Here is a 21,596-nt window from a genome sequence, read left to right on the forward strand (position 1 = left end):
TAGATCTTCTCATCACTCAAGATCAAGGCAAGTTCCTGTCTATTCATTACGGGCCAAGTGCGCGGTCCACTCGGCCGACGGGATGGAGACGGTCGCCCGTGCACGGGGATCGACATCGTGGGGGGGCTCCGAACTATCTGTATTCGAGTATTCTCCTAGAGTCGCTTGATGGCATTCAGGACTGGTTTGAAGTATCTCAAGTTGGGTCTCTGAAGTATATTTTCCCACTATATCAGTTGCTACAATGAAGCGTGCGGCCTTGGGATATTCGATTTCGTCGTGAGCGTCCCTTTTTCGTCCGTTGCGTATAGCTTTGACTTGGCTTTCGTCTCTTCGAATTTGCCGACTTACACGGAGGATCACAAGTTAGCCCCCTTTCAACTCCACCTCTATCATCTGAACGGCACCACAACACCTCTGTCTCTCCCTACCACAAAACTCCCTCTCACTTCTCTTTTACTTGTAGTTGCCGATTTCGGCTCTTCCTTTCTCTCTCTCTTGGCCTTCATACAACAATTTCAGCGTCTCCTTCTCTTCTTCATCCACAATCTCAACTTCTCCCTTCTGCCACGCCGTAACTTCAACGTTGCACTTCAATATCTCAAGCTTCCCTCTTCTAACCTCTTCTAATACTCCTCGTGTTCTCTGAAGTCTTCCGTTATAGTGATTCACCCTCCTTGCAGTCTTATGTATAAAAGGGTGCTCTTCATCCTTCGATCCTTGTCTTCAGCTCTTCCTTCTTCATCACATCCTTCATCACATCCTTCCTTTCCCTCAAGTTATATCGATACAATCTCCCATCTTATTCTATCCTGCAGTTCACTCAAACCTCATCAATATGTCAGACAGGAGCTCAAGTGACTCCGACGTGGAGCTTATTGACCTCACAGAAGATGATAATTCTCATCCAGACATTGATGGGCATTTCAATAATGCCCCTGACCAAGAGGAGATCTACCTTGGGCTAGATACTCATGGGGAGTCGATCTCACATATCATTTATCGGCCTGGTGGCCCTATGGACGTCGACAATGAAGAGGAAAGCAGTGACGAAGACCAACATACTCCTGAAGTCGAAGGAAGTCTTTTCTTTGTTGATGATGACGATGAAATCAGCAATGGTGATGGCGACAACGGTGGACACAGAGGACCTCCATCCCCACCATCATCCGATGACCCGGGTAGCGAATCCGACGGGTCAGAAAGTGCCGACAATCATCATAACGACGACGATGAGGAGGATGGCGACGATGACGACGAGCATGATGAGGACGATGATCAGAGCCAGACAGCTCAACACAACTCAGGGGCTTCTAACGGAGGAAGTCCTGATGGCGATGATTCTGGTGATGGGAGTTCTGACGACGAAGAAGATTCGGACGACGAAGATGTCGACGATGATCCCATCAATCATGATGATGAAGAAGGCAACATAGAGCATGGACATAAAAACCCGAACGCTGATTTACCTCAGGTCCTAGAAGAAGAAGATATCGAATGGCCAGAATGGAATGGCGACTGTATCGATACATGCCAGCCCCCTTGGAATAGTCTTGCTCGCAAATTCGCAGATTACCGGAATCGATTCCTCAAAAAGAGAGAAGATTTGAGAGAGTGCAAGAGGGTCAACAAGCGCCGGGTTACCGACCGGAATCGTCAAATCAGGGGCCTAAAGGAACTGGTGGACATAATGAAAGAAGCAGTGAGAGAGTTCCATGCAGCCAATGAAGCAAACATTCAGCAGAATGAGAGACTTGTGTCGGAGAACCATGAACTCCGACGTCTTGTGCCCGAAGAAGAATTGGAGGATTTCCCTGACCCTATTCAGCTGAATATTGGGGATATGGAGGCATCTCTGCCCCAGGAGATGCTCGCGAGACTGCCGCCAGGTGTCCGAAGGTATTTTCGTAGGTGGCGAGGCGCACCAGGAAAGGCCCGAAAGACAGAACGTGTATGTACTTATCATTATCAGGGGGTCTTCATCTTCAGAATCGCTAACAATCTATAGTTGTGGCCAAAGGTCTACACCCGTTGGATCAGACATGGTCATCATCCTGACTATGATAACTGGGGAGATATTCACAAGCTCGCTTGCCAGGAAGAGAATATGCCTTCAGTTTTCGGGAAGTCCACGCCACTCAGAACACACCCAGACCTTACTCTGTGTGCACCGCCTCCTCAACAAGAAGAGAGTGTTATTACAGGAGAGGGTGAGGTTTGTACTCCTGGGCCATATGACCGATGCGAACGCGCACAAAGCCAAGAAGATACCGGCCCGTTCAACTTCGACATTCTTCCAACCAAGGATCGACAGAAGATAATCACGAAAATTCTTCGGCATGCTCTTATTTTTGATGAGAATATCATTCACGCCATCTCTCGTTTGGATCCATTCTTCGAGCCAGCCTCCCCTAACCGGAACTGCAACGGTAAAATATCGCTAATGCATCGCTTCCACATTGGGCGGCAGAGGGTTTCTCTCACATTTGGAACAATTCATCCTCAGAAACTCCTTGCACCTCTTCTGGTATGCAAGGAATGGAACATGATAGGTGGGAGCCTGTTCTATGGAGCAAACACATTCGCATTCTCTTCTATCGGCGAGTAGGGTCGCTTTGCGAACGGAATCGGATGCAAACTCCAACATTTGCAGCACATCGAGCTATTGTGGATGGGCTCACAGAAGCTCACATACATGATCGACCAGAAGGGCAAGTACGTATCTAGACGAACTCATGATCTCGCCTATCTGCCCGAGGCCTGTCGACTGAAGACGGTTGCTATTCACCTGCCCGAGTCCTCCAGGGAGTATATGCGACGTAAGCATGAGCCGCCTCAGATCGTTCAGTTCTTGGCACAAAAGACGAGAAGCCAGCCTAACTTCCGCCGCTTCCGTGCGTTGCGTACGTTGCAGGGTGTTGATTATCTATACTGCCTTCGTGGAATTCGGGAAATGGCCTTCTTCGACTACGACGAATCGCGACGACAGCTCCCGAAAATGCCAGTTCGCGACTGGACCTTTGTCCGTGACATCAACGAGTCTGTACGCAGGGAAAAGTCTGCAAATGACGAACACTTCTCCCAGCTTCGGTACCTAGCTCCATTGTTGATCCAGCCTTCCGTCGAACTCGCTAGGCAACTTGAGGACATCGTCAACCCGCCTCAGCGATTAGGTCTCATGTCACCACCTCCTGATATGTATCCTCAGCTGCAGGCCGCTTTGGATCAGGCTGATGATTCTGAGGATGAATCCGATGGGGATGCCAGCGACGGAGATTCTGATGAAGAGATGGGGGGCGACACTGACGATGATAGCAGTGACAGTGACGACGATGATGGCGGCGGCACAGATGCGCACTTCAATTATCAGCATCTTGCTGCGGATGATCACGGTCGTGAGCGAGATGAGAGCCCAGCCGATCTCGATGAGCTGGCAGCAGGACTGTCCGATATATTATCTGATGATCAGTCTGATTCCGACTCTGAACAAGAGGAGAAGGAAGAGGTATGGTCAGTTAATGGGCAGACGATCGACTTAATAAGCGACGATGAGGACGGTGATGGACCCCAGTATGGAAGAGACCGGTCCACCTCTCTATTCGTTCGAAGCCCCCCACGGGCAAATCGACCTGTGTTCACCACCAAGGTCGAAACGCCATCTCCTCCAAGGGCAAGCCCTCCAGCTCTCGCTGACCAGGCTGAAATAACGCCGGCGAGGGAGAACCGCGCTGATAGTAGCTTGTTTGTAAGCCCTACCCCCTATGAGGATCTGAACCCTCAAGCAGGAGATCGCTCATCGCCAATTGACCTCATTGAAGGTATGGGGGTGTCATTCTCTTCTCCTACCTCGTCCTCACGCTCGGGCTCGGGCTCGGGCTCTAGCTCAAGCAGCTGTTCTTCAGGTTTCAAGCGAGAATGGAGTTTTATCAGCGTGGATGACGATGACGAGAATGATGGTGACGATGAGCATGAAGGCCTCCAATTCTTAGGAAGTCTTTCCAAGCGGCCACGCCGCCTTAACGGTGATGACGACGACGACGGTGCTGAAATGATGGACCTGGAGGAGGGGCCACGGGAGGAGTTTCAGGAGGAGTTTGTCATGGCTTAGATTTTGCTATTTGCGGGCTGAAGGAAGCACAAAATCTCGGGAATCATTTGCTTTTGAAATGGGAGAGGTCAATGGGACTGAAAAAAGGTTACCTCGACATGCTTTGGCAGCGGAGTTAAGTTCACGGTCCGGGCGAGAGGAGGAGACATATTCGGGAATCGAGACGCAAGATAGGTACTCAGATTGACACTATGCGTATCTCATGCTGGGTGGATAATTTTCCCTCAAAGATAATTGTTAATAAATACCCCAAAATTGCACCAAAATATGACTTGCAATGTCTATATAACCATGGGCGACCAATTTCTACGGGGTAAGGATGCGAATATCACAACTTGAATTGATGCATGTTGTCCGCAACTTATCTAATCGCTGCATGGTGCGGGCTGGTATCTCTTTTTAGTGTTCTTTTAATCCCATGCTCATTTGATGACTTAATTCTTGAGCTCAGCAGTGGCAGGGTAGTGCCAGCTGCGGAAGGTGTCCATAACAGTTGTGAACACGACCAGGAGGATACCACCGCCGGGACCCAAACGGAGAACCTGAATGCTTGTCAGTTGACCACCCTTCCACTTCCAAAATGACTACTCACCTTGGGCAAGAAACCCTTGTAGAGAGCACCGAAACCCTCCTCCTTGAAAACAGTTCCTACGGCAGGGAAGGCCCAGTTGTACTTGGGAACCTGGCCAGCGACCTTGGGGGTGTTCTGAATTCGACTCTTGACAACATCCAGGGGAGTGTTGAGAACAGTTCCGATGGTACCACCAATGGCACCAGAGATGAGATCGTTGGTGATCTGAGCCCTCTTGGTCTCAGCCTTGGGGAGAAGTTGTCGGACCTGGAAAATGCAGCCGAAGTACCCAGCGTTCCAGAGGATGTGACGCCACATAGTACTCTCAAGACCCTGGTAAAGAGTGAGGGGACCCTCGTTCTTGACAGTCTTGACTACGCAATCGACCATGCCGTTGTACTTTCCAGCGGAAGCCTTGTCCTGGAGACGAATCTTGACGAGCTCGAAGGGAACGACGACGAAAGCCTCAGTAGCACCAGCAGAGGCACCGGTGAGGATGGAGAGCTGCTGGTTCATCTTATCGACGCCAAACATCTTTCGGTAAACCTTGCCCCATTCATCGTTGGCAGCAAACTTGGTAGCACGCTTGGGAGCCTCCATGAGGATGGGAGCGGAAATACCGCGGTAGAGTCGTGAGAAACTGGCGCATGTCGTTAGTTGTGGGCGCAATAGAATCGCGAGCGCAGATACCGTACCCCTCCTGCTTGATGATCTTGCGGAAACAGTCAAGCATGCCATTGTACTCAGCGGTAGCACCGGAACCAGTTTGCAATTGGCTGGTCATCAAGTCAGCAACTGGGCTATTATTTCGAGATGCGCACGCATGGTTCGTCATACACTCGGGTCTTGACAACATCAAGAGGGTACCTGGGACTGGGTTAGCTAAAATGTCTCGAGCACGCGACAATTGCTGTCATACATCACCAGAATCTACAGCCCGCACAAAATTAGCAATGGCCCTCAAACAAGCCGAACTGGCGCGAGCGTACCTCCGAGACGCCAGCAATGGCGCCTAGAATATGAAATGTTAGCCATTGGACCTGGAGAATGGTAGAGTTGAATGAGTCGAACTGGCGTACCTGCGGCGAACTGGTAGACGAAGGGGAGGGGCTTGTCGTTAGGGTTGGACATTGTGACGACTGTACAGGCGACCGAACAAAAATGAGGCAGGACCAGAAGAACAAAAAAAAAGAGGTTGAGCGAAGAGTTGTTGCAAGTTGACGAGAAGGAGAGAAAGCTTAGCTGAGGTAGTCAACGGAAGGGAAGATGGCGACCTCCGAGCGAAGACCGGGCCGGGGAGTGGAGGGAATTTCTTTGGTGGTGCGTCTTTGTAGGACGGGTATGGATCTTATCGCGCTATGGTTAAATGATAAGATCACTGCGACAGACGGCGAGAATTAGGTCGATGCCGAATGGACGGAACCTTTTGCTCTAAACAAGCGCCTTGTATCCGTGGGATTGTGGAGATTATAGCAAGCGACAGCGAGACGAGACCCGGGGGAGGGTCCATTGATGCTCGGTGAGACGGCAAGCAACCGATCCATGAGGCCCTAACGTCTCCGATTCTTCTCCGACGATGCGATGCTCTTTTTGTGATGGCTGTTTTAGGCAAGTCTGTGGTATATTCTTGGCAGTTTATACTATGTATAATGTCTTACGAACAGTTTCAAGCATACTAATATCTACACATAATCCCAAACTATTATGAATTTCCTACCTACGTTACGAATGTACAGAGTAGTCAAACTCATTATTGATAATAACATATACCCGGACGCCCGATGTCTGCCGCTAGCCCTGAAGCTCCTGGGAGCACGTACCCGACTATTTACCTTTGAGCCACTTGTACCTGAGCATGAAGGGGTTTGACATCGGCAACGTTATTGGGGACCCCTTGTCCTAAATACAGACTACATGATAGGCTCTGCTGTAACAAGAGTCCGCAATAACGCAGACATAGCTCCACGGGAACCAGGGTCTTAATTGCTGAAGCTTCATACAGTTGCTGGAGAACTCTCGATAGAACCTTCAGATAAGATTAGTGAAGCTTCTTCATAAACAGCGGCGCTTATGATGTGGGTAAAAGTCAGGCATGGCGTTATGAGTGACTACGTACATATGTCAATCATATCACCATAATATTCAAGATGATGGGTCTAAATCCAATAAGAAAAGTATTCGGAGAAGCACAAAATTCGTGAAGTCTCGCGGAGGCTTGCCAATCATAGGTATCTCGCAGATACACTTAAACGAAGCTCGCTGGTGCCGATTCGACACTTCTTTCACAATTTTAACGCCAGGCAAACGTCCATACTTTTCATCCAGTATGTCCCTTGGAAAGACTTATTAAATTTGTATGATGGTTGATATCAACTGGCTCGGCTCAGGCTCTATTTAGTATATACCGTGTACCAAAGTGATTACAACCTGCCATCACCTCTCATCAAGCTATTGGATGTCACAAGCAGAACAGAGATATCCTGACAAGAGGATAGACATTGATAAAACTCCAGCTATCCACTTACAATACTGCATGCCTCTTTTACCATAATCTATGCGAATGACTTCTCCAGGGTAAGGATGTAAGAATTCAACACTACAACCTGAGTTGATGTGGCTTCGAGATGCGAGAAGAATGGCCGGTCATCTGTAAACTTGAATTAAATTAGGAAGGTCCTGTACTGCTTGAAAAGCCTTTGATGTTTTGTCTTGCGGTTTTATGCTTCTTTTTTCCTTAGTTTATATAAGCATTAATGATAGATCAAAACCGCACATTTCTTCCGTTACACACCAACTGCGGCTAGGGTCCTTCGAGGACGTGACGTATGTGTTTCCTATTGGGTTCAGCGGGTGTAAAAGACGCTTTGACACCCTGTGTAAGCCAAATTTCAGCCACAGTTGACGAAGGTGCTTGAAGCGTTGGAGAGTCCTCAACGGAAGAACAAATTTGGGGGATATTACCTCAAAGTGGAATAAAAAAGAAGCTCCAAAGTATACACACGCAAAGTTTCAACACCATCAACTCAAATACGCACACGCAAACCCCAAGAACCCCGCAAATCTTGGCACAGCTTGAATAGGCTCATCTGAGCTGGCAAGTGAAAATGGATACGTAATCAGCTGGCAGAGCCACAATGTGCCATGCCATGCCCGTCTAGCCCGTCCATTATTAGTTGGGCCGGCCTTGGTTCCATGCTCGCCGCTCCCAATCCCGCATGAGAGAGCGCCAATTCATTCATCATCCTGTCCTGCACTCACTCTTTTCCCTCTACAGCTCTGCGAGTCGCGCAAAGAGCAGTGCAATTTTGTTCCTCTCATCGCTACCTACTGTGCTCTACTCACAAACGGCAGAATCAGGCTTCTCTCTCCTCAAATTTGAATTCGCCGCCTCCAAACTTTGTCACTTCGCCTCCCTCCTCCCACTCGCTCCTCATCTTATAACGTCGTGTCCGATCGGTCTCCCCGACTTCTTGAAATCCAGACTTAATCACTCCACGATTGCGTCCCGTCCTTCAACCACCATCCACAGACGATCCTCCTCCTCTTGATTGCCAAATCTCAGACAACGGGCGACTGATTCTTGTTCTTTTGGCTGGGACTTTGTCGCAAAGGCTACGCAATTACCAGTGCGGATATCTCGTGATCCTAGGAGCTTGCTTAACCCCCTCAAACCCCCCTCCCTGCACTACTTCCGTGGACTCCGTCTCACTGGGCGCGTGTCGGATTTGTGTCGCAGAGGCTGTCGCTTGTAAAGTTTGATCAGGCCAATCCTTTTTCCGAGCCTCATCGAATCACCCTACCTCGGCCGATCCATTGGCGCTCACAAGGCATCCGGTTCACCAACGAAATTAATCAGTCAACATCACATATCGCCCATCATGTCCAAGGTCATGCGAAGTGTCAAAAATGTGACCAAGGGTTACTCTAGCGCCCAGGTCAAGGTCCGAGAAGGTCAGAACTCCCTGCGTTCTCGATTGCGTCGCTGGAACATCATCGCTGACAGTGACATGTAGCTACCAGTAATGACCCATGGGGCCCGACCGGCACTCAAATGAGCGAGATTGCTCAAATGACATACAACACGTATGTAATACCCTGCGCATTGCTCAACTACCTTGTGTACGATGAGAAGTACTGACTTGGCATGACGCGATTAGATCCACCGAGTTCTACGAAATTATGGACATGATCGATAAGCGTCTCAACGACAAGGGAAAGAATTGGCGTCACGTACTCAAAGCCCTCAAGGTTCTGGATTATTGTCTTCACGAGGGTTCAGAACTTGTCGTTACATGGGCTCGACAGAGTATTTATATTATCAAGACTCTGCGAGAGTTTCAATATGTCGACGAAGACGGCCGCGATGTCGGACAAAACGGTCAGTGTTTGTATATGTGCCGTTCAAAGCTGCCACTAACACCCGTCTAGTCCGAGTTGCTGCCAAGGAGTTAACTTCACTCATTTTGGACGAAGAGAGGCTCCGGGCCGAGCGGAGCGACCGAAGATCCTGGAAGTCGCGCGTCACTGGCCTTGAGGAATTTGCTCCTCAGCATGCTGAGCCCGTGAACCATGGAACCCGACGACAGCAGCCGAGACGACAAATGAACGAAGAGGAAGATGCTGAGTACCGTCTAGCTCTGGAAGCAAGCAAGTACCAGGAGGAGGAAGACCGGAAGAAGCGCGAAAGCCGACAGAACGGACCAGATGACGATGACGATTTGGCGAAGGCAATCAAGCTTAGTGAGGAAGAGGAAGAACGAAGGCGCAGGGAACTCGAGAACAGCAACGCTGCCTCTCTTTTCGATGACGATCCTACTCCTCAGCAGCAAACCAGCCAGCCACAGTACACTGGCTTCAACCAAGGATACCAGCAAGGAAACCCCGTTGACTTCTTCGCCAACCCTATCGAGCAGAACCAACCTCAGCCTACTGGCTACATGAACAACGCCTATACTGGATTCCAGCAGACCCAACCCACTGGCTTCCAGCCAAACTACAGCACCGGTTTCAATGGCCAGCAGACAGGCATGGGCTTTGATCCCTATGGTCAGCAACAACAGCAAAACCAGCAAGGCTTTCAACCCCAGCCCACAGGCTTCAACCCTTACTTGCAACAACAGCAGCAGCCCCAGCAGCAGTCGTTCTCATCACCTGCTTCTCCCGAACCTACTCTCCAGCCTGGTAGCAACAACCCCTGGGCAACCAACAACAGTCAGCAGCAATTGCAACCAACTCCCACTGGTTCCAACAACCCTTTCGCCCAGTTCAGCCGTCCTCAGTCCGCCCGACCAAACCCAATTTCGTCCCTCGGTGCGCTTCCTGAACAGAAGAGCCTCAACTCCTTTGGCAGCCAACCTCAGACTCAGACCCAGCTCCAGCAGCAGAACAGCTTCCCCTTGCAATCACAAAATAGCTTCCCTCAGTCGCAACCTTCATTCGTCGCTCCTCAAAAGGAGATGAATGAGCACGAGACACGACTCAACACTCTGCTTGCGAGCGGTGACGGCATGGACACCTTTGGCAACACAGGCAACCTTCGTATTCCCGCCCAGCACACAGCACCTGGCACGTTCGTCAACAGTGCCGGTGCAGGAGTTGCCCGCATCAACGCTGAGGCTACTGGCAACAACCCCTTCCTTCGACAGCAGTTCACGGGCATGCCCACAGTCAACTATGGCGCCCAGATGCCTGCTGCGACTGGACCTGCTGGCATGAATGGACAGACGAACAACCCCTTCGCCCACCCGCAGGCACCACAGCAACAACAGCAGAACCACGACTTGATCCAGTTCTAAGTTGGGTTCCTCAATCGAAATTTACGCTCATGTATCGGTGACAAGCTAGTTGTGTGATGGTTTGATTGATTACCCCTGACTTTTCTTTGTTGTACGTTCATCTTCATATCCCGGCTTGAACCCGATTCCCGTTTTTTGCGCAGGCGAAGGATGGTATTCCCCTGTTCTCGGTACATTTTTATGGTATTGGACCATCGTTGAGTCTGATATTGGGTGGCTTAGTTGTGATGGGAGAATGGGAAAGCTTTTGTGACGGATTCTGAGATTTTAGACAGCGCACCTGGCGCATTCGAGAAAAAAAAACAATTCTTAGATGTTATTGAAATCTACCCATTGACTCCGTTGTAGCCATATTACGCCATTCCCGTTTTCTCTTTCAATGCTTAATGCGCCTTGCAGCTAACTAATGTACCCAAACCGCTTAGAAGGTCGCGGACTGAATCATTCTCTGTCTGACAGTGTGGCTTGACTCGGCTAGCCAATCCTCGTGTATTCGGGGCAATTCTGTGCTCGCGAGGACGATTCTGAGACAGCCATGTGCCTCGCTCGATCTGTTGCAACAATGACCTTATCGGCTCAAGATGGGAGATTCTTTGTTGCAAGCCCACATATCAACCTCGAAGCGCGACAGGCGTGGATAATATGCGAACCCCGAGCGATGCCACTTGTCCCGGACTTTTTTACTGTCATGTTCTGGCACGGCTGGTATTTGCCATTCTTTGACCTCCTGTGGTTGGGCTTAACCAGCCTCCTCCATCATCTGTATGAATTCTTCCAAGTTTACACCGCCTTTGCCCTCGTGATCCAGATGCTCAATCATGCTCTGGATTTCCTCGTCTGTCATGGTCCTCTCTTCCTTGATATCGGAAGCTAGCCGTCGCATGTCCTCAAAGGAAATAACACCATCTCCATCGTAATCAAACATGTTGAACACTTTTGTCGCTTCTTGTCTGGGGTCGCGGTTGGCGAGTAATTTGGCAGCGCATAATCGGAATTGGTCGAGGTAAACATAAAGGCGGTTGACAGGGCAGTTGTGAGGATCTTGCCATTCGGGAGGAACAGAGCCGTATGACTGTAGTTCTCTGAAGTAATCAGGCTTTGACATATCAAAGCCTAGGGCTGCTAGCGAGTGCCTGAATTCGTAACTGTTGAGCCATCCCTTCTTCTTCATGTCCATCAAATCAAACTGCCAGAAGTAACCGTGAGCAGAGAGTTTCTCAAGGCGGCTCAGACTCAACCTACAACTTCATCAATGTGTTCGCGGTCCTCCTCCGGAATCGTACTATAGTCTTCATTTGATGACACTTGAGCAGCAACTGGCTGCCTCGACTGCGGAGGAAGTCCCGAGCCGCCTAACGAGCGCCCTTGAAAGGCAGTGCGTGGCGTCGCATGAGAATTCATTGTTTTGATTTCTCAATGTGGCTGGAAGAGAGTGGCAATCGAGCAAGCAAGGCGGTGGGTGCGATGGTTCCCAAACAACGGGTATAATAACAAAATTTGGGGATAGTTATGATCGCAGAGGTTGACAATAGCAAAGGCAACTGATGTGACAGGGCGAAGATGTTGGAGAGGCGTAGCGCAAGGTTGTGTTGTGTATTCAAAGAGCTGAAAGAGATGGGTGCTTAGAGGTATGTAGGTTGTGTGACGCGACCCTTGACGCGGTGGTAGAAAAAATTAGTGCACCTCCAGCTTGTTGCAGGAAATTGGCAATGGCTACATGGGTTATATAGTCAGGGTCTCATCATACAACAATTGGATTTATATTAGTTTGAAAGAAGTCCTTTATCATCTGTACACATTGTATGTCTGAGCACTAATAAATCTGTATTGTGCCTTTCATCTCCAGGCTCAAGATATTCTAGTCGGGTTGGGCAGCTTCATTGTCATTGCTGTGGATGGCTCAGGTGGGTCCGAACTTAAGGTCCAGCCATTGTGGTTGTCAGACGTAGACCAAGGGATCAGCTTTGGGATCGTGATCAAAGCCTCCATAGCTCGGAAGAAACTGTGAAGTGAAATTTAGGTTACCAATATTTAAGCTAGAGGAAGCATTTGCAAATAATTGATTAGAAAGCACCCGCCTGAATATGCACAGGTCAGCTGTTCAATGTCAGGAATGATTGAGGCAGTGAAGCAAAATTATCAAGTCAAGATGTCATTTGTTTTCTTAGGCCCCCAGGCGCGTGCAGAGCTGGCCAACCAAACGCGGTTTTGGCTGACGTCGAGTCTGCCTTGGTACCTTTGAAGCAGGTAGACCTTAGGCCTACTGTAGGCATCAGTGACTCAACTAGTATGTAGCTCCGGCGCAGCGCCTGATTGGCCGTTCAACCTCAAGAACCAATCAAGCTGCAAAGTTCTTGTCTGAGGCAGCAACGCACTGGAGCCTACGGAGTTGGTGCGACAGACCTTAAGCTACTACTAAAGCCACTGAGGTACCTCACCCTAGCTCAATCAACTTCTCTTCTCCACATGCACGCTCATACGCGTGCTCGCCCTGAAAAATCGCAGGAGCGCAGACTGACATCCACTCCTTAACAACTTCATCATCGGCGACCATCATGTCTTTCGGCGGCGGCTTCGGCGGCTTTGGCCAAAACAACAACACTTCTGGTGGCCTTTTTGGTGCCGGAAATAATAATAATAATAACAACACCACAGGCGGCTTTGGCTCAACAACCGGTACGCAAATTTTACTTCATCGCATCACTGTCATCTACCATTGAGAGACGAATCCAGTGCGCAAAGCTCTATCGACATCGACATACTAACAATCAATATCTTAGGCGGCTTTGGATCTACAAATACTGCTGGCGGCTTTGGAGCTAAACCTGCATTCGGTTCTACCTCTACCAGCACAGGAGGTGGCCTCTTCGGCTCCTCAACCACCAACACCAGCACTAGCACAGGGTTTGGAGGTTTTGGTAGCAACACAAACAACACCACATCAGCGTTCGGTAGCAACACAGGAGGTGGTATGTTTGGAGGCAACACTGCCAACAAGACTGGTTTTGGCACTACGACCAACACCGGCGGATCGCTCTTCGGCGGAGGCAACAACACCACCACCACCACTCCTGCGACGACAGGCTTCGGCTCTGGCTTCGGCTCCGGCGCAGGATTTGGCGCCTCAAGCACCAATACTCTTGGCGGCGCTGCGGGCGATCCTCCTGGCACTGCTGTTGCGGCCTTCCAAGCATGGAGCGAAAAGGAAGCTAATAGTACCTCGACCAACTCTTACCAAAACATTCTTTTCCAAGATCCTTACAAGAAGTGGTCGGCTGACGAACTTCGACTTGCCGATTACGTCCAAGGAAGACGACATGGCAATGCTACTGGCGGTGGTGCGTTTGGCGTGAGCTCAGGTTTTGGCGGAGGGTTTGGAACTAACACAAATACCACCGCAGCTTCAGGCTTTGGGGCGAACACGACGGCCAACACTGGTGGTGGTCTTTTCGGATCCAACACGAACAACACCGCAACACCCAGCACTGGCTTTGGCTCGACTGGTTTTGGAGCAACCAACAACAACAACACCGCCGCCAGCGGAGGCTTGTTTGGCAGCACTGCGAACAAACCTGCTGGGGGCCTATTCGGCAGCACCACCACGCAGACGAACCAGACTGGCGGCGGTCTTTTTGGAGGAGGAAACACCAACGCTGCAGGTGGCTTTGGTAGCACGAACACCACCGGGTCTGGCTTCGGTCAGACGAACACGAACACCGGTGGTGGACTGTTCGGAGCAGCTCAGAACAAGCCTGCTGGTACCGGTTTCAGCTTCGGAAACACGAATACCAGTACTACAGGTGGATTTGGAGCCAGCACCACAAATAACGCGTTTGGCGCAAACAATAACACTACAAACAGCGGCGGTGGCCTCTTCGGCGGCAACAACACCCAAGCTGCCGGCACTGGTGGTGGCCTCTTCGGACAGAACAACAACCAGACACAGCAAAACACCGGTGGTGGCCTCTTTGGCCAGAGCAACCAAACACAGCAGTCGGGCGGATTGTTTGGCGGCAACAACCAGCAGAAGCCTGCTGGTACTGGCTTATTCGGCAACGCAAACACTGGCACAACTGGTACTAGTGGTGGCCTATTTGGCAACAATCAACAGCAGACGAATACGGCTGGCTTTGGAGCCGCCAACAACAATGTAGCTGGTGGTCTTTTCGGTAGCAAGCCTGCCCCAACTGGTGGCCTTTTCGGAAACAGCACCACAGCTCAAACGAACACACCTGGAGCTGGCTTTGGCGGCGGCTTGACTTCAAATACTCAGATGAACCAAAATACCGGCGGCCTCTTCGGTGCTGCCAATAACCAGCAGCAAAAGCCCGGTCTGTTTGGTGGCAGCACTAACAATGCTGGAAGCAGCCTCTTTGGCGGCCAAAACAACCAGAACGCTGGATCTTCCCTGTTCGGCGGTAGCACAAACCAGCAACAGCAACAGAATGGAGCTTCAATCCTAGGCAACAGCCAGTCCGTCAATGCCCCTCAGGGTCTGACTGCCAATCTCAACGACGTTTCGGCATTTGGTTCTCCTGGTCTGTTTGCTGGCCTTGGTGGAAACGAAGTCCAGAACCCTGGTCCTCTGGCTACTCCACTGAGTGGTGGTTCAAAGCCAAGAAGAAGCTCGATTCTGCCTATGTATAAACTGGCTCCGGCCTCTGCTTCTCGATATGCTACTCCCCAAAAGCGAGGCTTCGGCTTTTCTTACAGCAACTACGGTACCCCCTCGGGCAGCCCCGCAAGTAGCATTTCCAGTACACCTGGAAACCTCGGCCACAGTTTACTAGGCTCTAGCCGATCTGGAAATCTCAGTAAAAGCCTGTCGACTAACAACCTGCGCCGCAGCTTTAACACTGAAGACAGTATTCTTGCCCCCGGAGCTTTCTCTAATGGATCTCAGCCCAGGTGGTATGGAAGCACTGGCTCCAAGAAGCTCGTTATCAACAGAGACATCAGGAGTGATCTCTTTTCAACACCGCAGAAGGACAGAGCCTCAGATGCTGGGACTGGCTCCCGAAAGCTTTCCAAGCGTGTTAGCTTTGACACAAGCAACGTTGACATGGATGACAGCACACCTGTTCGCGGTGCTCTTCCTGCTGCTAGCGACGTTGAAAGCCCAGCAACCAACGACGAGACCCCTCGCCAGATCCGCACGGCTAATGGCTCGAACGGCTCAGCGGGCTCCAAGACCCCCGAAATGGAGGAAGTTAAGGGCAACGAGCTGGCTATCGTCCATGAGGAGGATCACACTGCCACTCCCGAGGCTTCATCTACCAGCACCGACAATGCTCCTGGACAATACTGGATGTCACCTCCCTTGGAGGATCTCGAAAAGCTGAACCGCATGCAGCGCCAAAAGGTTGATGGCTTCACTGTTGGCCGTGACAATGTTGGTTATGTTTCTTTCAAGGTCCCTGTAGACATCAGCAACATTGATCTGGCTGAGATCTGCGGTACTCTTATTGTGCTTGAGCCTCGATCTGCTACAGTCTATCCGATCTCAGCCAAGAAACCGCCTGTCGGCAAGGGCCTCAATGTTCCCGCTAGGATTGCTCTCGAGCAGTCATGGCCTCGGGGTGGTAAGCGTATCGCCAATGACCCTAAACGGTTTAACAAACACGTTGAGCGTCTCAAGCGAATCGAGAACACAACTTTTGAGAGCTACGACAAGGAGACTGGTGTCTGGGTCTTCTCAGTAGAGCACTTTACCACTTATGGCCTTGATGACGATGATTCCGACGACGAGGAGATGACACAGAACGAGCCAGCCGCCCCTCAGGAGGTGGCTCTCGATGCTTCCATCAACTCCAACAACTCCCCCATGGATGATGACACATTCGAGTTTCGAAGACATCGAGGTCTTCCTGGTGGTTTTGACGATGAAGCTCAAGCCCTACAACCCCACTTCTCTGGCGAGCAGTCTTTTTTAGGGGTTAGCTCCGCGGATTCCGCACCCAACGATGTCAGGCTGTCCCTCGAGGAGGAATACGCCGATGATATGGGTGATGAATATGACGTGTCCGAGGACGAAGACATGGCGAGGTCTTCTCTCGAACCGCATCTGGCCGCGGAGCTCGACGACAACTCGTCCGAGGGTGCTCCGGAAGCCGTGAAAGCGACTCCCGGAGGCATCCTCAGAGCTAGAATGCGAGCTGTTAAGGACTCTGCTGGTCCTGTGCAGCTGGAAGTTGCCGATGGGGACGATTGGATGGAGATGTTACGAAAGACTGTCAGCCCAGTCAAGCGAGACCGACAGCTTTTGAGAGAGCTGAATGACTCTCCCTCAAGACAGACGGGTGTACTGATCGACCTCGACAAGAGTGGATCCGACACTTTACGGAAATCATCCATTTGGAGGAAGAGTATTGCAAAGAACGATAGGCCGGACAATTTCGCAACAAGCACCATTGGCATGGATAAAGGCCGTGGGTTTGCGACTAGCATCGACCTCATGAACTCATTGTTTGAGAAGCCCAAGCCAGCGCCCCAGAAACCTCGAGCCTCAATCTCTGGCAAAGGCTTTCCCAAGGTCGGTTCCCTAGTTGTTACCTGAGTGGCCCCAGAATGTAATTGCTGGAGGTTTATGTATATATTGACTTATAGTATATGAATTGACGCTAAAATTGAATTTGATTAGTGGCCCTACGAGCGACAAGAGAAGACAATGACTTTAGACGGTTACGAAAAGACTTTCCACGACGCTGGCCGACCTACTTGGGGTCCTGACGAGACACTTGTTGTTCCCCGACCACTGGTTTCAGAAGGCAGCCGACGATCTCTCACCCATAATACCGACCTTGTTTCTTTTCAACGCTGTTCAATTCAGACTGATAAGCAAGAGCTCCGTCTAGCCTCATTCACAATGGAGGTTAGTTATTGAGCATCGACCATCAGACATATGCTGACTCGTCACATAGCAATCCAAGCGATACCTGGGCAACCAGGATAAGCTCACTGAAATCCGAATAGTTGATGATGTCCCTTTCGCCTCCCTCAACGTTACTCACTTGCAGGATGTCTTCCACCAACAGGACATGAACGACCCCGCAAGCATGCAGGAGAAGCATGTGTGGGAGTTGGCCAGTATCCTCTTCGACTCGGTCAACGACAATAGTCAACCGGAGCATCTTCTCCGCAGGAACAAGCTGTCACATTTCTGGTCTCTCCTTGTAGACTCGGCCTCGGCTACGACTATCGGCCTGGCAGGATCGAGCGAAGAGAAGGCTGTTGCGTGCCTAGCTGGCCATCGGATCATTGACGCTTGTAAGCACCTTCTCGACGGGAAGAATTTCCATCTGGCCACCTTGGTGCCTCTTATTGGTACCAGTGATGCTGGCAAGAAAGACATGCGAGAACAGCTCAAGGCATGGCACGATTCAAAGATGCTATCGGAATTTTCAGAATCGATCCGTACCATCTACGAGCTCCTTTCGGGTAATGCATGTGTCTGCGAAGGTATGAAGGGAGTGCCTGTTGAGGACCGCCTAGATTCGTTTGTTATTTCGAAAAAGTTTGGACTCGACTGGAAGCAGGCCTTTGGTCTCCGACTGTGGTACTCGATCGCTCAGCAAGACGACCTAGCAGCTGCAGTGCATAGCTTCAAGAACGATGTTGACCAGGAGAAGGAGTACCTTCCGTTGCCTTGGTATATTGATCAGGGTATCAAGCCCTTGTGGGATGATGTCGACTCGGACCGCCGACAAGATCTTCTCTGGGGTCTTTTACAGTTGTACGCCAATAACAGCACCGACCTGGAGGCTGTGTTGCGCCCTGAAAACTCGCAGCTCTCTCCACTTGATATGCGGCTGACTTGGCAACTCGGCCTTGCCCTTGGGTCTAGTGGCAAGGTTTCTTTTGGCCAGGATGGCGCTGAAAAGGCCGACGCCGCTACTCTTGCTTTCGCCTCGCAACTAACAAGCGCTGGTGAATGGCTCGAGGCAGTGTTCGTTTTGCTGCATCTGAGCAAGCCCCTCGCCCGCAAGATGGCTATCCAGGAACATCTTGCCCGGCATGCTGGCCTCATCGGCGATGAAAACTCTTCCGCTTTCCAGGTACTTACCGAAAAATTCCAAATCCCTTCGTTGTGGATCTGGGAGGCCCTGGCTCTGTACATGCGCAGCGTTAAGAAGGATGCGTACTCAGAAGTGCAATGCCTCCTGCGCGCCGGCTCTTTTGTGGAAGCTCACCGTATTCTGGTTAAGGAGGTTGCACCGCTAGCCATTGTTGAACGCGACTACGCGGACCTCTCTGCTCTTCTCTCTCAGTTTGAAGGCCGACATGAGGTCATCTCGGACTGGCCGCTTGGAGGAGAGATCTACAGCTTCTTCCTGCAGCTCGTTCAGTATCGCGCGAGGCATGAGATTGCACCACAGGCAGTTTTGGAGAAGCTCCTTGCAGGTCTGCACGCGATGGACAAGGAAACAGAAGATTCTGGAGTCCTGCGGTACGCTGCCGTGTCAGACATGGCAGATGAGACAGCTAAGGAGATTGTTAAAGCCAGCAAGACGAAACAGGTATGTTTTAGCGGATGGAACGCAAGGATGGAACAAGTACTAACTATGCATTGCAGGATATGGAATTGAGGTCTAGGATTCTCAACCTGCCTTTGACACAAGATCGTCTATTGGCTTACTCAGTGGACTTGAGCATGGACCGATACCGGGAAGTTATGTCCCACTAGAAGGACGTGGACGTCAGCAGTATAGGATTAATGCCATATTGGAGTGGTTATACAATAGTCTAGTAATGCAGGTAGAAGTACTAAAAAGGAGCAAGCGTGTCTTGAGGGTGTGAGAGTAGGGCGGGCATTCATTTATGGCCTCATGAGATCGACTTGTAGGAATAGTCTAGATAGTTTGCATGGAGCATTGGTAATAAGGAAACAATTGCATTTTGGGAAGACCTTTTGGTGTTGACTGTGATGTTCTTGGTGAGTCGTAACATTACTGTGGCAGACCTAGGTTTATTGATACGTGGGGGTCTGTGGATCATCAACCTCATTGGGAGTTTCTTCTTGGGCCACTGCAAAGCAAAGCTGATGGTGGCATTCATTCATTCATTCATTCATTCATTCATTCATTCATTCATTCATTCAGATTCCATCTTGCATCACGTGTTTGTAGGCCTCGTCATGTCTAAGCCAAAGAATTGGCCGGACGGCTTCCCGTATCTCAAGGCGCCTCTTCATGACAAGAGTCTAACTCCAACGCACGTACAAGCTCTCAGAAACAAACCCTCTGCTCCAAGCGGCATTCCAATCATCCCATCGCCGGCGACGACAACGCCGTGCAGTCTGGTCAGGATTCAGCCCATTTCTGAGCCGTCACACCCAGCAAACGGTCAAAGTGGCCTCTTTGCAGCCCAGAACCTTGCGCCTGGTAGCTTCATCCTCGCGTATCTCGGCCGAGTGCACTCAGGCTCAGCATCGTCAACAGAGAGCGACTACGACTTATGGCTGGACCGAGAGCTTGACGCAGCTGTTGATGCAGCGAATGAGGGGAACGAAGGACGTTTCGTGAACGACTTTAGAGGCGTGGGAGAGAGGGCGAATGCGGAGTTTAGGACGGTTTGGTGCGAGCGATGGGGAGAGTTTTGTGTGGGAGTTTGGGTGCTTGGAGGTGGGAAGAAGAATAAGAAGAAGAGAGCAGGGATCAAGAAGGGGGAAGAGATCCTTGTCAGTTACGGTAAAGGCTTTTGGGGAGAGAGGAAAGCGGAGGAAGAAGACGATGCCTACTGTGATGGGGGAGACAACGGGGAGGGAGTTGGCAGTGAAGCCATATCATGATGTGCACTTGGAGATGGAGATAGCTTCAGTTAAGGATTCTTGCTTTGATTGTATTGTCCTTGTCCAGTCTTTTCTAGCCTCAATTGTAGATTCGATGACCACCAGCCTACAACTTGGGATCCCACTCGTTAACCGCCATGTCTGCTTCTTTTCCTTCAAAGATAGTGACGGTATTTTCCATCAGAGAGCGGCTGGCCAAGAGTGCAGACAGAAAAGTCAAGGCTTGGACGGCAAAGACAATACTCAAAAGGTCTACAGAACCTTTTATCCTGCCCAGCGACATGAGCTTGGCCGTCGCTAGAGTGAAGGTGGCAAGGCAGCCGAGCAGAAACAGTATGATGAAGATGAAATGCACCTGGGTTTTCCTGTAGCAACCGTACAGGTTCAGGCCTAAATAGAGACGGTATCGGTCAGCACTGGGTAGAGAGTATCGGGGAGAAGCAGAGTTGCTATTTACCATGTCCATTGTCGTCTCCAGGACTTGGCATGCTGGCCTTGACTTTTGAAAAACTGCGGACGACATTGAAGATGGTTGCGATGGATACAAGAGCAGCGAGACCAGTGGCAATGACGAATGCGACTATAACATCAGGTTAGATTATATTATATTAGATTAGACCACTGTCTCGAAAGCTCGGGTAAATAAATACCCATCACATGAGAGTATTCATTGTCGAGAATACAATCAATCTGTTCTCTGAGTACTGAGGTTTCTGTTTCTGTTTCTGTGACTGTTGCAGTAGCTGCCTTTACCACGGCTCTGGCTGTTACTCTGGCCGTTGTATGGAAGCTAGGGATATTAGAGCTAGGACAAATAAGGCTATTGTTATCCAAGAAAGTGGTGGAGTTGTTGTCCCTAGACATGACGATGATGATGGTGGTGATAGCTTAGAATATAGGATTGGCCAAAGAAAAGAGGATGGTGATAATTAAGAGGGAGGGGAAATAGCAGAAGAACGGGGAGAGAGAGAAACGCCGTGTTTGTTCTCTTCAGCTTGAAGCCTAATCACAAAGTTATGCGTGCGTGTTGCACGCATGAGATGTATACCAATCACATATGTCCCCTTGCTATTGAGGGCCCCTTTCAGCGTCTTCTTATGGGACTGTTGTGGAATCCAAGTAGAAATGAAAAGTTCTATCTCTGTCAGAGCAAATAGAAGCTCATCCTGGCTACTTCTTGGAGTATAATATTAGCGTAACAAGTTTTATACTCTTCGAATTGATCCTTCATTGGGCCTCCTTCGTCGTGTCTTTTGCCACTGCCCGACACTTCGAGACGTGTCCTTCTCTGGTACGAGTCTTTAGATGAGTCGAATTCAATTCACTGATGATATC

At 50.3% G+C, this 21,596-nt stretch overlaps 7 protein-coding genes; 4 read left to right on the forward strand and 3 right to left on the reverse strand.

Annotated features, from left to right (window-relative positions):
- Positions 1-838: 838 nt before the first annotated feature.
- Positions 839-4,108, forward strand: FFUJ_06018 (uncharacterized protein; the record flags this gene model as incomplete). XM_023579296.1 has 3 exons in its annotated part: positions 839-1,951; positions 2,009-2,527; positions 2,654-4,108. The coding sequence occupies 3 exons, from the start codon at positions 839-841 to the stop codon at positions 4,106-4,108; spliced, it is 3,087 nt and encodes a 1,028-aa protein (XP_023432159.1).
- A 434-nt stretch (positions 4,109-4,542) lies between these two features.
- On the reverse strand, positions 4,543-5,810 carry FFUJ_06019 (probable mitochondrial oxodicarboxylate carrier; the record flags this gene model as incomplete). XM_023579297.1 has 7 exons in its annotated part: positions 4,543-4,650; positions 4,701-5,319; positions 5,375-5,455; positions 5,517-5,546; positions 5,599-5,609; positions 5,669-5,691; positions 5,759-5,810. 7 exons carry the CDS (start codon positions 5,808-5,810, stop codon positions 4,543-4,545), a joined length of 924 nt encoding a protein of 307 aa, XP_023432834.1.
- Positions 5,811-8,557: 2,747 nt separating this feature from the next.
- On the forward strand, positions 8,558-10,474 carry FFUJ_06020 (related to clathrin binding protein ENT2; the record flags this gene model as incomplete). XM_023579298.1 has 4 exons in its annotated part: positions 8,558-8,630; positions 8,693-8,762; positions 8,837-9,057; positions 9,108-10,474. The coding sequence occupies 4 exons, from the start codon at positions 8,558-8,560 to the stop codon at positions 10,472-10,474; spliced, it is 1,731 nt and encodes a 576-aa protein (XP_023432160.1).
- Positions 10,475-11,213: 739 nt separating this feature from the next.
- Positions 11,214-11,875, reverse strand: FFUJ_06021 (related to CDC31-spindle pole body component, centrin; the record flags this gene model as incomplete). XM_023579299.1 has 2 exons in its annotated part: positions 11,214-11,660; positions 11,717-11,875. The coding sequence occupies 2 exons, from the start codon at positions 11,873-11,875 to the stop codon at positions 11,214-11,216; spliced, it is 606 nt and encodes a 201-aa protein (XP_023432161.1).
- A 1,154-nt stretch (positions 11,876-13,029) lies between these two features.
- On the forward strand, positions 13,030-19,157 carry FFUJ_06022 (related to Nup98-Nup96 precursor; the record flags this gene model as incomplete). XM_023579300.1 has 5 exons in its annotated part: positions 13,030-13,150; positions 13,255-17,006; positions 17,115-17,345; positions 17,395-18,990; positions 19,047-19,157. 5 exons carry the CDS (start codon positions 13,030-13,032, stop codon positions 19,155-19,157), a joined length of 5,811 nt encoding a protein of 1,936 aa, XP_023432162.1.
- A 450-nt stretch (positions 19,158-19,607) lies between these two features.
- FFUJ_06023 (uncharacterized protein) lies at positions 19,608-20,261 on the forward strand (the record flags this gene model as incomplete). Its single annotated transcript, XM_023579301.1, has 1 exon — positions 19,608-20,261. One exon carries the CDS (start codon positions 19,608-19,610, stop codon positions 20,259-20,261), a length of 654 nt encoding a protein of 217 aa, XP_023432163.1.
- A 106-nt stretch (positions 20,262-20,367) lies between these two features.
- FFUJ_06024 (uncharacterized protein) lies at positions 20,368-21,125 on the reverse strand (the record flags this gene model as incomplete). XM_023579302.1 has 3 exons in its annotated part: positions 20,368-20,651; positions 20,719-20,841; positions 20,912-21,125. 3 exons carry the CDS (start codon positions 21,123-21,125, stop codon positions 20,368-20,370), a joined length of 621 nt encoding a protein of 206 aa, XP_023432164.1.
- Between the last annotated feature and the right edge of the window lie 471 nt (positions 21,126-21,596).

This window comes from Fusarium fujikuroi, chromosome FFUJ_chr06, assembly GCF_900079805.1.
Source record: "Fusarium fujikuroi IMI 58289 draft genome, chromosome FFUJ_chr06".
Lineage (NCBI taxonomy): Eukaryota > Fungi > Ascomycota > Sordariomycetes > Hypocreales > Nectriaceae > Fusarium > Fusarium fujikuroi.